Source organism: Anarhichas minor, unplaced genomic scaffold (assembly GCF_050575085.1).
Source record: "Anarhichas minor isolate MPS153535 unplaced genomic scaffold, ASM5057508v1 ptg000016l, whole genome shotgun sequence".
Lineage (NCBI taxonomy): Eukaryota > Metazoa > Chordata > Actinopteri > Perciformes > Anarhichadidae > Anarhichas > Anarhichas minor.
This window is the reverse complement of record NW_027466462.1, coordinates 4077169-4090748: the sequence shown is the minus strand read 5'-3', so window position 1 is coordinate 4090748 and position 13580 is coordinate 4077169. Positions and strand designations below refer to the sequence as shown.

The following is a 13580-nucleotide window of genomic DNA, read 5'->3' as shown; positions in this document are numbered from 1 at the left end:
ACAAAAACCGGCGGTTTTAATCAGTTTTCTTTATTGTGAATGAATCAAACGAGTTATGTGACATCGACTTCAACAAGAAAATGTACAAAATATAAGCGAAGTAATTGAATTGATCGCTATAAATGTGTTTTTTGGTAAACATATTGGGTAATGTAGTTCACGTTACGAACGCCGCAGATGACTACTGTGGAAATCTTGGCGTTTCAAGAAATACGTTACCCAGAAGCCACCGGGGCGCTTCAGCCGAGATACGCAAGGTCAGTCACACAGCTGAATGTGGTCGAGTTAAACCCGTAGTTCGTTCAGTATACTTCATGTTAACGTGCTCGTTGTAGTGTGCGCGTGTCTCACTTTAACACAGTTTATTGTACATTGATCAAACGTTACGGTGCTGCTGCTCTTATCTTCTCAAAGTAGGGATTACAGTTGAGTAACGCGGACACCGTTATAAGTTTTTATTTAATAAATTGCAACGTTTTATAATAAACACAAACAAACACAGTGTAGAAATTGATATGTGTGGGTTAAATGTTTATGATTTTTATAATTTCGCAGGAATCATGAATTACGCTCGGTTTCTCACCGCTGTGAGCGCAGCTAGAAAGCCCTCCCCTATCCGGATGCTGAGTAAGTTTTTATTTATTACGAGTGCGGTGCATGCAGCTTTCTGCAGAGCACCTGAACCCCATTACCATGTCAGTGAATATAAGTCTTTAGGGATGCAGAATGTCTAACACATGTCAATGTATATAGCACAAGCCAGTTAACACACAGTAGGAGGCTAAAACTGGGCTATATTTTGATTGCACACACAGAGTTCACAGTCATCTAAAACACAATTAATGAATACATTAATTGCCTAAACGTGTATTCCATTTTTCCCGTCTCATCTATTTCTCCACCCGCATGAAGCCGAGCTGCAGCAGCAGTCGCCTCCGTCCCTGATCTCTCTGGCCGGAGGAGCGCCCAACCCCAACACCTTCCCCTTCCAGTCGGCATCCATCAAGATGAAGAACGGAGCGACGCTCACCTTCGACGAGACGACGATGAAGAGGGCCCTGCAGTACTCTTCCTCTACTGGGTGAGGCATCAACACAAGGAACCCTCGGTACAGAGACACTTTGAGCTACACCAGAACAGTGTGTTCAATTTATTTTGCATCGCCCGAAATCACAAATTTGCCTCGAGGGCTTTACGATCTGTAAACATCGTAAAGGTTATCGTTCTACAAACAGCCGTTATCTTTTTTTACAACCTTCTGTAAACTCCAAAGCCTCGACTGACTCGCTCCACCTGCAGATTCAATTCAGTGAGAGAGATGTGAGCGTAATCTCCATTCCTACGTAGAGTACCCGAGCTGCTGACGTGGATGAAGAGCCTGCAGAAGGACCTCCACAACCCGCCGACCCAGATGGACATGTGTGTGACCACGGGGAGCCAGGAAGGACTCTGCAAGGTGCCGACTCCAACAGCTGCGGCTTTTACTGCCTCATGCTGTTTGTGTAGCCAGGGTCAAATGTTAAAAACAAAAGGATCGTATGAAGACGTTATATTCTGTTAAAACATACTTTTTTAAAATTGCTTATAAACATGATTTTGAAGGTGGTTTCAGATGTTTTTGTGTTTTAGGTGTTTGAGATGCTGGTGAACCCCGGAGACAACGTTCTGCTGGATGCACCCACGTATTCAGGCACACTGGCAGTAGTGAGAGCGCTTTCTTTTTACACACACACACGTACAGTTACTCAACCTTCCGTGACCCTCTCACCTTCTTCGTTCCTCTGTAGCTCCAGCCGCTCGGTTGCAACTTGATCAACGTTCCCAGCGATCAGCACGGCATGATACCCGCAGCCCTGAAGGATGTTCTGTCTCGGTGGGACCCCTCAGAGGTCCAAAAGCCCGGCAGCACCGCCCCCAAGGTCCTCTACACCATCCCCAACGGAGGAAACCCCACCGGGGCCTCCATGACCACTCAGAGGAAGCAGGAAGTGTACGAGGTTTGTCTCCTCCCCTCTGCAACGTCACAAAACAAAGACCCATTCATCCCTAGATGCACACACTGCATATGATTTATGAATCATTTTTCTCCCAGTCTTATTTATGCTGACCCTGCTAATTAGAGCTTGTGATGAGGCTGGTTTCCACTAACGTCCTCCCGTCTGTTTAATAGCTGGCCAGGCAGTACGACATGCTCATCATCGAGGACGACCCCTACTACTTCCTGCAGTTTGACAAGGTACAAAAAAAACGAGTTCACTCACCTCGTTAACGATCCAAACTGATCCACTATTTTTTGATTAATATTGTTATTGTTTGGCAGCCGTGGGCTCCCACGTTTCTCTCCATGGACGTCGACGGGAGGATCATCAGGACAGACTCCTTCTCCAAGATCCTGTCTTCAGGGTGAGCGTCTGTGTGCGTGTGTGTGTGTCTATCGTTTTAATGTGCTCGTGTAATTCCCCACCGGTCACATCTAAAGACGCCCCTCTCCTCTGCCTCTGGTGTACTTGTGGTCGGGGACTGTTTTTTCAGTTTTACACGTTAGCTCCAGTTGAGGTAAATCTTAACTTTGAGCCACATTATGCAGAAACGCACCAGCGTGTCTGTGTGTCTCTGACTGCTTCCCTGTGTGTCTGTTTGTTCAAGGCTGAGGATCGGTTTCGTAACCGGTCCCAAACCGCTGGTGGACCGGGTGGTGCTGCACATCCAGGCCTCGACAATGCACACGAGTACCTTCACGCAGGTGAATGAAACATTAATCCCACACCGCCACTGCTCCGTCAACATCTTGCATTCCTGTGTTGAGGAACTTTGTTGTTTATTCGTTTACTTTTATTTATTTTAAACTCCGTTGTCTACGTAGCATTGGATGGCTAACATATTTGATGCTTTCTGTGTGTAATCCTCCATCAACTTGGCATCTCAAAACAAAACAAAACATAAGATTATTATTACATTACTTCATCGTGCAGCAGCAAGCACACATCAGGGCGGTGCAGTTTTGGAGTCTTTCCAGCGTGTGTGTGTGTGTGTGTGTGTGTGTGTGTGTGTGCCCTACGGCTGAAGCCAAACAAGACGTTGAGGTGCGTCTGCATCAGCAGCTGCTGCAGAGGAGTTTTAAATGAGGAAGACGAGGGAGATTAATTAGGATCTGCAAAAAGATCTGCTGTGAGTCAATCCTCAATAACAAACACTTATATGCTCTATCAAGAAAGAAAGGTGTGTCGTGCTCCAACTGCACTGTGCTGATAGAAAGGGTCATTTTACAGTCAAATAATGTGGCTTCTTCAGTCTTTGCCAGTCGTTACATTACATCACCTGCGTGCTTCCTCCTTCCAGCTCATGGTGTCTCAGTTGCTGCACAGCTGGGGCCAAGAGGGTTTCCTCCAACACATAGACGGGTACGTCGCATCTTTGCATGACTGGTTTGACTGGTGAAAGAAAAGCAATTAGATCCGTTTGTTAACGCCCAGAGTGCCAATAACACAAGTCATTCACTCAGCTTCTGTTTGCTCTCACAGGGTGATTGAGTTTTACAGGAAACAACGCGACGCCATGATCAGCTCTGCAGACAAGTGGCTCAAAGGTTTGTGAAGAAAGTAAAAAAAAAGCAACACACACTTGATGTAAACACGACTGTTGTTAGAGTTTGTGTGTTGTAAAGACGGACATCGGTACAGTTTTCTTGTAGCCGCCACCATTATATGAACTACACGTTAAGTCATTTCCACATTGACGTGTTGATTTATGTCACTTGTAACAACAACCACTACATTTATGAAAGTGTAAACTACCTAAATAATCCAGATGTAGTTACAGCGATGATCATTTTTTAGAGATGAACTGACAACAAAGACCACAGAAGGGAAAACCTGATATGAGTCAGACAGCACACACCCAGGCTTTTCTTCTAGTGTGTGTGTGTGTGTGTGTGTGTGTGTGTGTGTGTGTGTGTGTGTGTGTGTGTGTGTGTGTGTGTGTGTGTGTGTGTGTGTGTGTGTGTGTGTGTGTGTGTGTGTGTGTGTGTGTGTGTTAATAGATGTAGCAGAGTGGCACACCCCGTCGGCAGGTATGTTCCTGTGGATCAAACTGAAGGGCATAGGCGATACCCAACAGCTCATCATGCAGAAAGCTTTGGAGAAAGAGGTCAGCACACGTTCTGTTCCCATTATGTTTCAGTCTAAACCCTCACATGTTAATCTCTTCTTGTGGCTTAATACGGAACAAAACCCAATTAACTCTGTCCACTGAAGGTTAACACACACTGTACTATTAATATGCAGGTACCCAGAATGCACTTCTGTGTCTCGCATCAGGCTGGTTTTGTGTCTGAATAGAGTGTAGGATGGTGTATTTAAAGTGGCCATTGTGCGCACTGAGTAGGTTTAGCAACGGAGTGATTTCCTTCACACACACACACACACACACACACACACACACACACACACTGCTAGCGGGTAGCTGATTAGCCGAGGATAAACATGAGTGGGTACAATCAGGCTTTTCCAAGGTTCTGCAGTTTCCTCCTCACAGCAGTTTTTAAGACTCCCTGTGTGTGTGTGTGTGTGTGTGTGTGTGTGTGTGTGTGTGTGTGTGTGTGTGTGTGTGTGTGTGTGTGTGTGTGTGTGTGTGTGTGTGTGTGTGTGTGTGTGTGTGTGTGTGTGTGTGTGTGTGTGTGTGTGTGTGTGTGTTAAAAGGTACTGCTGGTTCCTGGAGGCGTCTTCATGATCAACAGTAGTGACCCTTGTCCCTACGTCAGAGCGGCCTTTTCTCTCTCCACACCAGAGCAGATGGACGAGGTACACACACACACATGTATATATATATATACACACACGTATATACACACACACACAATCTATAACGACTCTAATCTCTCACGATCACTTCAACAGGCTTTCAGAAGACTCTCGTCTCTCATCAAAGAGGCTTTGTGATCAAAGATCTACTTTTCCCTAGAAGATGCTGTATTTGTTTAACTTATTGTTAAAAGCTTCTATTTTCAAATATATTATTAAGCTTGAATATATTTTGATATTGTGTAACCTCTGATTATGTCTATATCGTCAAGAGGAGGAACTGATGCACTGTACTTAGATCATTGAAGGCCATTTGGAGCAAGGGTTGAGTTTTACAAAAGAAGAAAAATACAGTGAGTTGCACTACACAGTGAGGATGTCTTTGTGTTTTACATGTACAAAAAAAGTAAACTTTTAAAAAATCATATTGTCTTTTGAGTGTTTTTGTGACTGCTGCTCCACAGGAACCCTTAAAAAGATGTTAATTACAGTTACACAAAATTAAATCTCCCACCCCATCAGGCGTGTTTATGAAGGGTGTCATTTCAAAAAGGTGGTACAAAGGGATGATTGACAGTCCTGATCATCACGAACTCTTCCTGCACTCGACCGGACTAATTCATCTTTTAGCTGGGATGCTTTTCTTCAAACCTCAAACAATACTTAACATCAAGAATAACTGTACTGAGAGACGGACACAAGGGTTATTCCTGGAGTTATGATTGAAGTAAACCTTCATCTTGGGGTGTTTGACCCTCTTTGTTTCATGATGACCTGAAGAAAAACAAACCTGCGTGTTTAGCGATCATGAACTGTAACAGTACCTGCTGACAACAATAGGGTCTGTGTGTTTCCTTTTCCTTTTGTACAGACTTTCTCCCCGGTGTGTTAATCTGTGGCCCTTTGTGTTAAGCTGAAGCATTCATCCGTGAAGGAATAACCGGGTCAGAGAACTGGCTTAAAATAAAATCAGGATTTTGCAACACTTATTAACTGTGAAGAGAAGAAGATCTCATAAAATGGAAAGAACAGTGAAAGCAAATGATAAACAGCAGCACACAAACGTTCCCTCTATATTTCCATACATAGACGGAGCATTATTGACTGTTTGCTGAGGCCTTGGTACAGAGTGTCAATTTCAGACTTTAACTGTGGCTTCAAGGTCAGTGAGCTATCAACTCTGGCACACTAACAAGCGGCCCGATAACCCCGACTCAGCCTTTATTTAGAGGTGCTTTAGTTCTGCCTTCATTTCTTCCAGGTATGGGTTTCGTTTCAAAGTGTTGCTTCTGTCATTATTTGAAAATTAAATGTACTTTTACCTTTTATGTGAGAAGCGTTTCAAGCCCCCTCGGTCTTTGTAGTGGTTCGATGGCACACTGGGAAGCGGCCCCAGATCCTCCAGGGGGGCCTCAAGGCCAGGCTGCACAAACACACTACAGGAATACAGATGGGTGACAAATTAAGTTACATAACAACCCGAAAGTGCCACAGTTAGCCTCAGTCTTTGGAATAGCCGTTTAGGATTTGGGCGACTTTAAAGCTGCACTTAGTAGTGGGATAGGGGTTGCTCATGATGACAAACCCACAGGACATTATCACCCACACAGATAATACCCTCAGGACTTAGTTAAACAGTAAAAGTTACTAAACACAAAGTGAATATTGGACTTGTAGTGGTCAGCTGGCCAGGAACATGACTCTAAATGAATGTTTTAATGTGCGTAACGTTTCAGCATTGTGTTTACGGCTTGTTCTGCTGCCTCCAAGTGGCCAAAAAGTAAACTAATGCAGCTTTAAACCCGTTTGAGAGGAAAACAAACTTTAGTAGTCGTCTATATGTAATTGGGAGCATTTCGATTGCCTCTAAACGGCTCTCAACATGTCACTGGCCTGCAGTTTGCTGCTATATTAATGTTCAGAATGTTAAATACAGCTCCTTTAACTATCTGTTCAGAGGGCAAACTACAAGTATTTCCTCTTGAAATGTACTCTACTGTAGTATTTACATGGATGTTGAACTATTTTTGAGATTCTAATTAGCTGTCGTAATAGTATAATAGCCTGGCAATGCAACCCAAGCAACTGGGCGATGTTGCCACCCCGGTCTGTTCTGAAGCGCAGCCGCGTTGCTGGTTACACAGAGGTGGACTAGCGGTAGGGGGAGGATGGAGATGCGGAGTAACAACAGCTAACGACGGATCGACTCTGGTGTTCCCCACTAAACGTTAACGGCGACGGACCATGATGTGAGTATGAAACCCGTTATAAATCCACCGGGATGTTGTAACATTTAACTGGTTCTAGTCGACGGTTGAGCCGCTAACGTCGACACTAAACCGGCCCGTTTGCTGGACCGTTGGTCTCGCGCTAAGGACGTTACTGTGTTTTTTTTAACGCTCTCTATCGACGATACCGCTTATTATATACACTATATCCGCGTTAATATTTATCTTTACGTGTAGCTAAACGTTAAAGAATGTTTAGTTGTGTCGCTAAATATTAAAAGGGCAACCTGTTCTTTAGGGTCCCGTGATATAAAATCCAGCACATAGCCGTGTCCCACGCCCTTGTTTTGTGATGTCTTTTTATTAAACGGCGCCGTTCGAGGCGACGGAATCTTTAAAGCAATCTCACATACGACTAATATGTACTATAAACTAATAAGTCCTTACAACAATTTACTTGCACCAAATAGCTATCGATGCTATCTTTCGTCTGTGCAACGAAACGAACCAGAAAGTAGACGGAGCCCACACACAGCTCCGTTATGTTGCAGTGTGAACACGTATTATCTAGATTATCTAGACTAAAACTAGATTTTTATATATATATTATATTAATGTTTGCCAACTATGAATGATCTCTTTGTTAGGCAAATATAAAAGGACATTTGCCAGTTTTTTTTGTGCTGACGTGGATGCTTCAAATGTAAGCTGTTTTTAATGAGGTGTAGTCTAATACCTGACAGCTTTAAAGGGAAGGGGTGGGAATTATTGCAATAACTGTGTGCAAAATAACAGTTTTTAGGGTATTTATGCTTGATAATTAACTTAAATCAGTCATCAATACAATAACTTTAGAAGGAAAACATGCAAGGACTCATTGCTTCTGTTTTTATATCATTGCAAATTAAATATATATGGATTTGGACCTTTTGGTTACACAAAACAACTAAATTGTAGACTTTTTCTCCCTTATAGGCTAAATGGGTATTAATGATGATTAGGTGCAATCCTATATTTACGACTAGTTATAAAAAACAGACTCCTTATCGGTGGCTTATCCAGCTGCAGAGCATCAAGTGAACGGGTTGTTTTTATCCTGCACCATGATTAATACCACTCTCTTGTTTTCTAGAGAGATGTTTCGAGCCACAGAGCTGAATACCAAACTGCCTTCTACCACCAAGAGATAGCCAGTTAGCTGGATGGAGACCCAGGAGGAATGACACACCGACAGTCGGAGAAAATGCACCGGACCGGTGGATACGTTCTTCTGGTCCTGGCGTCCCTCGTGGCCTCTCACACCACTGGGGCCCTACTATCGGGGGACGGGGACGGAAACAACACTGAGAACATCAACGGGACAGACGCCGGATTTGTCCCGGTTGTGTTCAGTAAAGTCAACCAGATAATTGCCCGCGAGGGGAGCTGCGCCGTGATTGATTGCAACGTCACCGGAGAGCCCCTCCCCAGTGTTCAGTGGTTCAACTCCCATGGAGTGCGTCTGGACACGGAGATAAACGGTGAGACGGAAGACAGGTTTATTATTTACTGTGAGGGTTAACAATTAGACATTTATGTGCTATCAGAGCAAGTTAGTTAGTAGTCAGAACATGCTGACATGCACACTACGGTTGGTTTCCCTCAGGGAATAGTGTCTCAGAGGTGGTAAGGAAAACAGATTGTCTGGTCTATGAATGTATATCATGTTACATCTCACCCACACCACATGTTTGATGTCAGTGGGATTACTGGCAGACCTAATGTATAAAATAGGAAGATAATGTGAGAAGGATGCTCACATAAATGTGGGAAATATAGTTGCATCACTGGAAAATAGGGCGATGGTGCATCCCGATGCTTTGATGCACAGGAAGAGACGAGCTGACATGGAAAACAAGACTTGCAGGTGTTTCGGTGCACCTCGTATGTCTCCTTTTAGGAATAAAGAAGACACGTTAACATGGTAAAGTCAGGAAATCAACTGCTGGTCGAGTGTCTTCACAGTTATTGTGCTGGGTTATGAATGCAGCTATCAGAGCTTATACATTCATGTCAGGTCCTGAGAAGCCATCTTCTTCTGCAGGGGAAAGAGATATTATATTGTGTATTCAAGGGATCATGATAATGACAAAAGGGAAGAGCGATACGAAAAGACAGGAACTGAAGACCTTGTGTACAGTGATGATTTTAGTCCTGGTTCCAGACTGATGTACGCCGTTTTTTCTCAAAATATTTAGTCCTCATGTTCGTTTTGAATATTCGTGATTGACCTTAAGAGAAGCAGCGCAGAGTGAAGAGTGCTTCTCCTGAGCCGGCCTGTTAAAACCTGCGTTGTTGTTATGACCCACAAACCCGGAGCAGCGTCTGCACCACCACGGGGCCTCTCACAGGAATATAATTAGGGAAGGGGAGACTTTCACCCACAGTACTCACCAAGCCTGCCCTCGCTTGTTTCCTCTGCAGATGTCTGTCTACAAACTAGCTCGTAGTATTGGGCAGCACATCAGTCACGTCACATGATCCGGTGGCGGAGGTAAAATTAGAAAATCTCGCTCTCACAGGAAAAGGCGGACGGGCGTGACGGTTGTTGTCGGCCGGGCTGCGTTTCCTGACCGTCCATGTGGGGAATTGATCGTGCGAGCAGCGTAGAAGGCGGTAGAAAAATGTTACGGCCTCTTCCAGACTACAGATTTACAGACGCCTTCTGTGAAATCTGTCCATCTTTACTCATTACAGCCAGCAGCCCCGTTAGCTTAGCATAAAGACTGAACAAGGGGAAACAGCTGGCATGGCTTTGTTTGAAGGTACCAAAATGTGCATACCGGGCCCTCTGAAGTTTGTTTATTCCGTTACTACTATTTACAGTTTTCCCCGTTTCTAGCCTCTGTGCTAAGCTAAACTAAGCTAACCATCCCATCTGCCGCCCTCAGCTTTATCTTTTAACAGACAGACATGAGAACGGCCTCAATCTCCTTATCTAACTAACTCCCCACCAGAAAGCAAATAAGCCCATACCCCAACATGTCGGACCATTCATTTGAATCACCTGATCGGTCGATCGGTTTATCAGTCAAAATCACTACCTCATCACTTTGATAAGAGCTGATAACCAAGGCAATTACTGGAATACTCACCAAACACACCGCAGCCAGTCTGCACACACACACACACACACACACACACACACACGTAAACTGTACACACACAGTTAGTATTTAGTGGGTTATGTAGCATCTGTGAATAAAAATGGTTTTAAAAGCAGGTCAACAGTTCTTTTTTTACCGCATGGTACCACAAGTAATGGATTTGTTTTAGTTCCTTTAATCTTACTCAGGGTTCTCCGTGCTCATGTCCTTCCTCCGTCTCTCTCTGTAGGGGAGAAGTGGGAGCTGCTGGACACCGGCGTCCTCAACATCACCGGCATCGAGTTCGCGGACCGCGGGAAGTACACCTGCATGGCGTCCAACGTGCACGGCAGCTCCAACTGCACGGTGACCCTGCGCGTGGTCATCACCAAAGGCGACATGGGCGTGTACTACATGGTGGTCTGCCTGGTCACCTTCACCATCATCATGGCGCTGAACATCACGCGCCTCTGCATGATGAGCAGCCACCTGAAGAAGACGGAGAAAGCCATCAACGACTTCTTCCGCACCGAGGGCGCCGAGAAGCTGCAGAAGGCCTTCGAGATCGCCAAGCGCATCCCCATCATCACCTCGGCCAAGACGCTGGAGCTGGCCAAGGTGACGCAGTTCAAGACCATGGAGTTTGCGCGGTACATCGAGGAGCTGGCGCGCAGCATCCCGCTGCCGCCGCTCATCATGAACTGCCGCACCTTCATGGACGAGATCCTGGAGGTGGTGGGGGTGGAGGAGATGAGGCACACCTTCGTGAGGCAGGCGCCCGAGGGGTTCCGCGACACGGTGAGCCGGGCCATCGGGGGGAGGGACGTCTTCACCCTCCTGCAGGAGAGGGAGCTAGAGCAGGGGAGGGAGAGGGAACGCAGCGAGTCCCCCGCCGGCGACTCTGACAACTCCTCGGTCCAGGAGCAGCCGCAGCACATCGCCATCCAGGTGTCGGTGCACCCGCAGCTCGCCATCACCAACTACTGCAGCATCGAGGCCCCGGCTCCACCAGAGGCTCCGCCCTCCTCACCTCCTCCCTGCTCGCCTCCTCCCTGCTCGCCTCCTCCTTGCTCGCCTCCTCCTCCACCCTCCTCCCCCCCGCCACCGCTCGACCACGAGGAGCAGCAGCCCGAGGAGGCGGAGGAGGAGGAGGAGGAGGAGGAGGAGGAGGAGCCGGACGTCGAGCAGCCTGCGCCCGAACCGACAGAAGCAAATAATCCCCCCCCTCCCTGCCAGGTGTTTTATGAGAGCCACGTGTGACGAGACCACCCGACCCCGGAGGAGCCACGAGTTTATCCTGCTATGCATTTCCACTTGAAGACAACAAAAAAGGTCAACAAAACATTTTTAATTTCACATTTTGGAGAGAAACAATCACATTTTTATTCATCTTTTTCCGAAGCGGAACAAAAACCTTTTCAGGCTGCTCAGAATAAATCATAAGGTGTTCAGAGCCTCGAGCAGCTCGTTCACTCTAGACCATCGTGCTTGAATGTACTCGAGAGGTAATCAATAATATTATAACGTAATAAGCAGCAGTTTGTAAAGGGACATTTCATAGCTCAGACTATTATTTAAAGAACGAGGGTACTCGACTCAAACGGGGGAAATGATTCTTCAGCTTTCAGTTTCTTAAAGTTCTCGGGTTTTTATGATTATGACACCAGAAATCTGCCTCAAGCTGCTCTTCATGAAAGCTTCCTTCATCCGCTCAAAGAATTCACTTCCAGCTACTGTTACAGCTGATCCGCTGTTATTGTGCAACATCCTGCTCACAGAGAGATGCATGCTGGACTGGAAAAAACTAAAAGTTTGGTCACCATTTCATGATTGTACGCCCTACTGTATCTCTACAAAAAAAACAAGTAAGTAAGCCAGGTAAATCTATGTGTTTACAGTATATCTCCTGATTGGGTCAAACACACCTCTGGGTAGAGTTGTTGTCTGTTTCCTTTGAGTATTATTATTATTACCATTGTGGTGTGATTTAGTTCTCAGCTAGCTTAAGCAGTTAAAAAAAACAAAAACAGATCTTTTGTCTTGTAGTAGCTTTCTTTTTCTCCGCCATGTGCAGTTTTAGGTATTTGTCTTGCTTCTGCAGAGGCTTCACAGTACAGTTGCATTTGTGCTGCATGTGTAGGTGGACAGACAGCGGGACTAAAGGACTCTCTCTTTCTTTGCTTGGCTAACGGTCCAGTCTGGTGGAGGAGGAGATGAACTGGATGCTGTTCTGCTTCTTCTGGTCCGCTTGAGATGGCTTCTTTTTTTTTTTTTTGTAGTGGAATAAAATGCTGTGCTGTGTTAAAAAAAAACATTGTTTCCACTGTTTGAGTCAGTTGTGTTTCATCCATCAGTCTCTCACATTTAAAACCTGGTCAGAAACGTCTGCTATACCTCAATAAATTATTTGTTTTTTTAGATATTAACAGTAGTATCACCCAGATATAAACACTAGTACATCTACTATTACATCATGTCTCATCCTTCTGTACAAGTTTATTTAATTGTGGAATTTAACTACTTTTTCCTTGTTAAACTTGTACTCTGATAGACGCTTAACAACATTTAAACTGTTGAGTTGGAGTGAGTCTGAGCAACTGCACTAAATACATTTGTATACAAGAGAAATCTCTAGATCTTAAAGGCAAAGATACTGCACGAGGTGAAAAGCAGCTGCTTTAAAACACTTTCAGCCTTTTAAAAAACGCAAATAACTCACAGGCATGATAAACACATCTCTTGATTAAGTGTGGTTTTAACTTTGAGTATATAATTATTCCCGAGGTACTACGTCCATAACACCACTAATACACATTAGTAAAAAAAAAAAAAAAAGCCAAAATGTTAACAAATAGAGGCTTAAAAGAATGGTGCTAACGCTGTAGGCTACAGCTAACGTGGCTTACATAGTCTCTTCTCATGCGACACTAAGGTGACAGAGGAAAGGGTTAAAATGGACTGAAATGTCTCCTCTGAAAAGTGTCCTAAAGATGTACAATCTTACTTTGGACATGCGGGTAAAACGTCTCCTTAAAAGACTCAAACCTGACAACAGCTGTGATACAAAGTGACCGTGACGCTACACAACATGCAGCCTGTTGAAAGAAATATTAGATCAACAAAGATTCCTTCCAAAGTATTTCACTCTGCCAACAAACAGTTCCTCTGAAGGCAGAAGCAGCGGAGGCTTACTAAAGCCAATAAATCCAGTCTCGGGTTCAGACGGTCGTGAATGATAGATGTTCTGTAACGGGACACGAGGAGAAGACGACGAGCAGCAGTCAGACTCTCTGACTCTGAGGAGTTTTAGTTTTACAAAGGCTGGTCTGTGTTTGGGAAGTGGCGGACCCCGTCACCTCTCCTGACTCACTCCCACCCCTGGGTGCCAACAGTAAAGCCACTGTTGACTCTAATGAAGACAACTATTG

The 13580-nt window shown here is 45.0% G+C and overlaps 2 protein-coding genes across 4 annotated transcripts; both read left to right on the top strand.

Moving 5' to 3' along the window:
- The first annotated feature begins 203 nt into the window (after positions 1-203).
- On the top strand, positions 204-5224 carry aadat (aminoadipate aminotransferase). 2 transcript variants are annotated; one of them, XM_076092567.1, is made up of 14 exons: positions 204-257; positions 556-627; positions 913-1081; positions 1348-1456; positions 1630-1704; positions 1788-1997; positions 2171-2236; positions 2321-2403; positions 2647-2743; positions 3340-3401; positions 3522-3586; positions 4040-4146; positions 4698-4799; positions 4896-5224. In XM_076092567.1, the coding sequence occupies exons 2-14, from the start codon at positions 561-563 to the stop codon at positions 4935-4937; spliced, it is 1254 nt and encodes a 417-aa protein (XP_075948682.1). In that variant the 5' UTR covers positions 204-257; positions 556-560; the 3' UTR covers positions 4938-5224. The 2 variants fall into 2 exon arrangements, with proteins under 2 accessions (XP_075948682.1, XP_075948683.1); XM_076092568.1 differs by lacking the exon at positions 204-257 and adding an exon at positions 269-425.
- Positions 5225-6909: 1685 nt separating this feature from the next.
- Positions 6910-12464, top strand: mfap3l (microfibril associated protein 3 like). Of its 2 annotated transcripts, XR_012954531.1 has the most exons (4): positions 6910-7048; positions 8160-8547; positions 10403-12017; positions 12350-12464. XR_012954531.1 is itself a non-coding variant. In XM_076092566.1 (3 exons), the coding sequence occupies exons 2-3, from the start codon at positions 8247-8249 to the stop codon at positions 11410-11412; spliced, it is 1311 nt and encodes a 436-aa protein (XP_075948681.1). In that variant the 5' UTR covers positions 6910-7048; positions 8160-8246; the 3' UTR covers positions 11413-12464. The 2 variants fall into 2 exon arrangements, 1 of the variants encoding a protein (XP_075948681.1); XM_076092566.1 differs by having other exon boundaries at positions 10403-12464.
- Positions 12465-13580: the final 1116 nt, after the last annotated feature.

Coding starts and splice junctions, on each gene's coding strand:
- mfap3l (XM_076092566.1), top strand. CDS start 8,247: ATGACACACCGACAGTCGGAGAAAATGCACCGGACCGGTGGATACGTT. Junction 8,548..10,402: donor TCTGGACACGGAGATAAACG/GTGAGACGGAAG, acceptor CTCTCTCTGTAG/GGGAGAAGTGGGAGCTGCTG.
- aadat (XM_076092567.1), top strand. CDS start 561: ATGAATTACGCTCGGTTTCTCACCGCTGTGAGCGCAGCTAGAAAGCCC. Junction 1,998..2,170: donor GGAAGCAGGAAGTGTACGAG/GTTTGTCTCCTC, acceptor TCTGTTTAATAG/CTGGCCAGGCAGTACGACAT. Junction 3,587..4,039: donor TGCAGACAAGTGGCTCAAAG/GTTTGTGAAGAA, acceptor GTGTGTTAATAG/ATGTAGCAGAGTGGCACACC.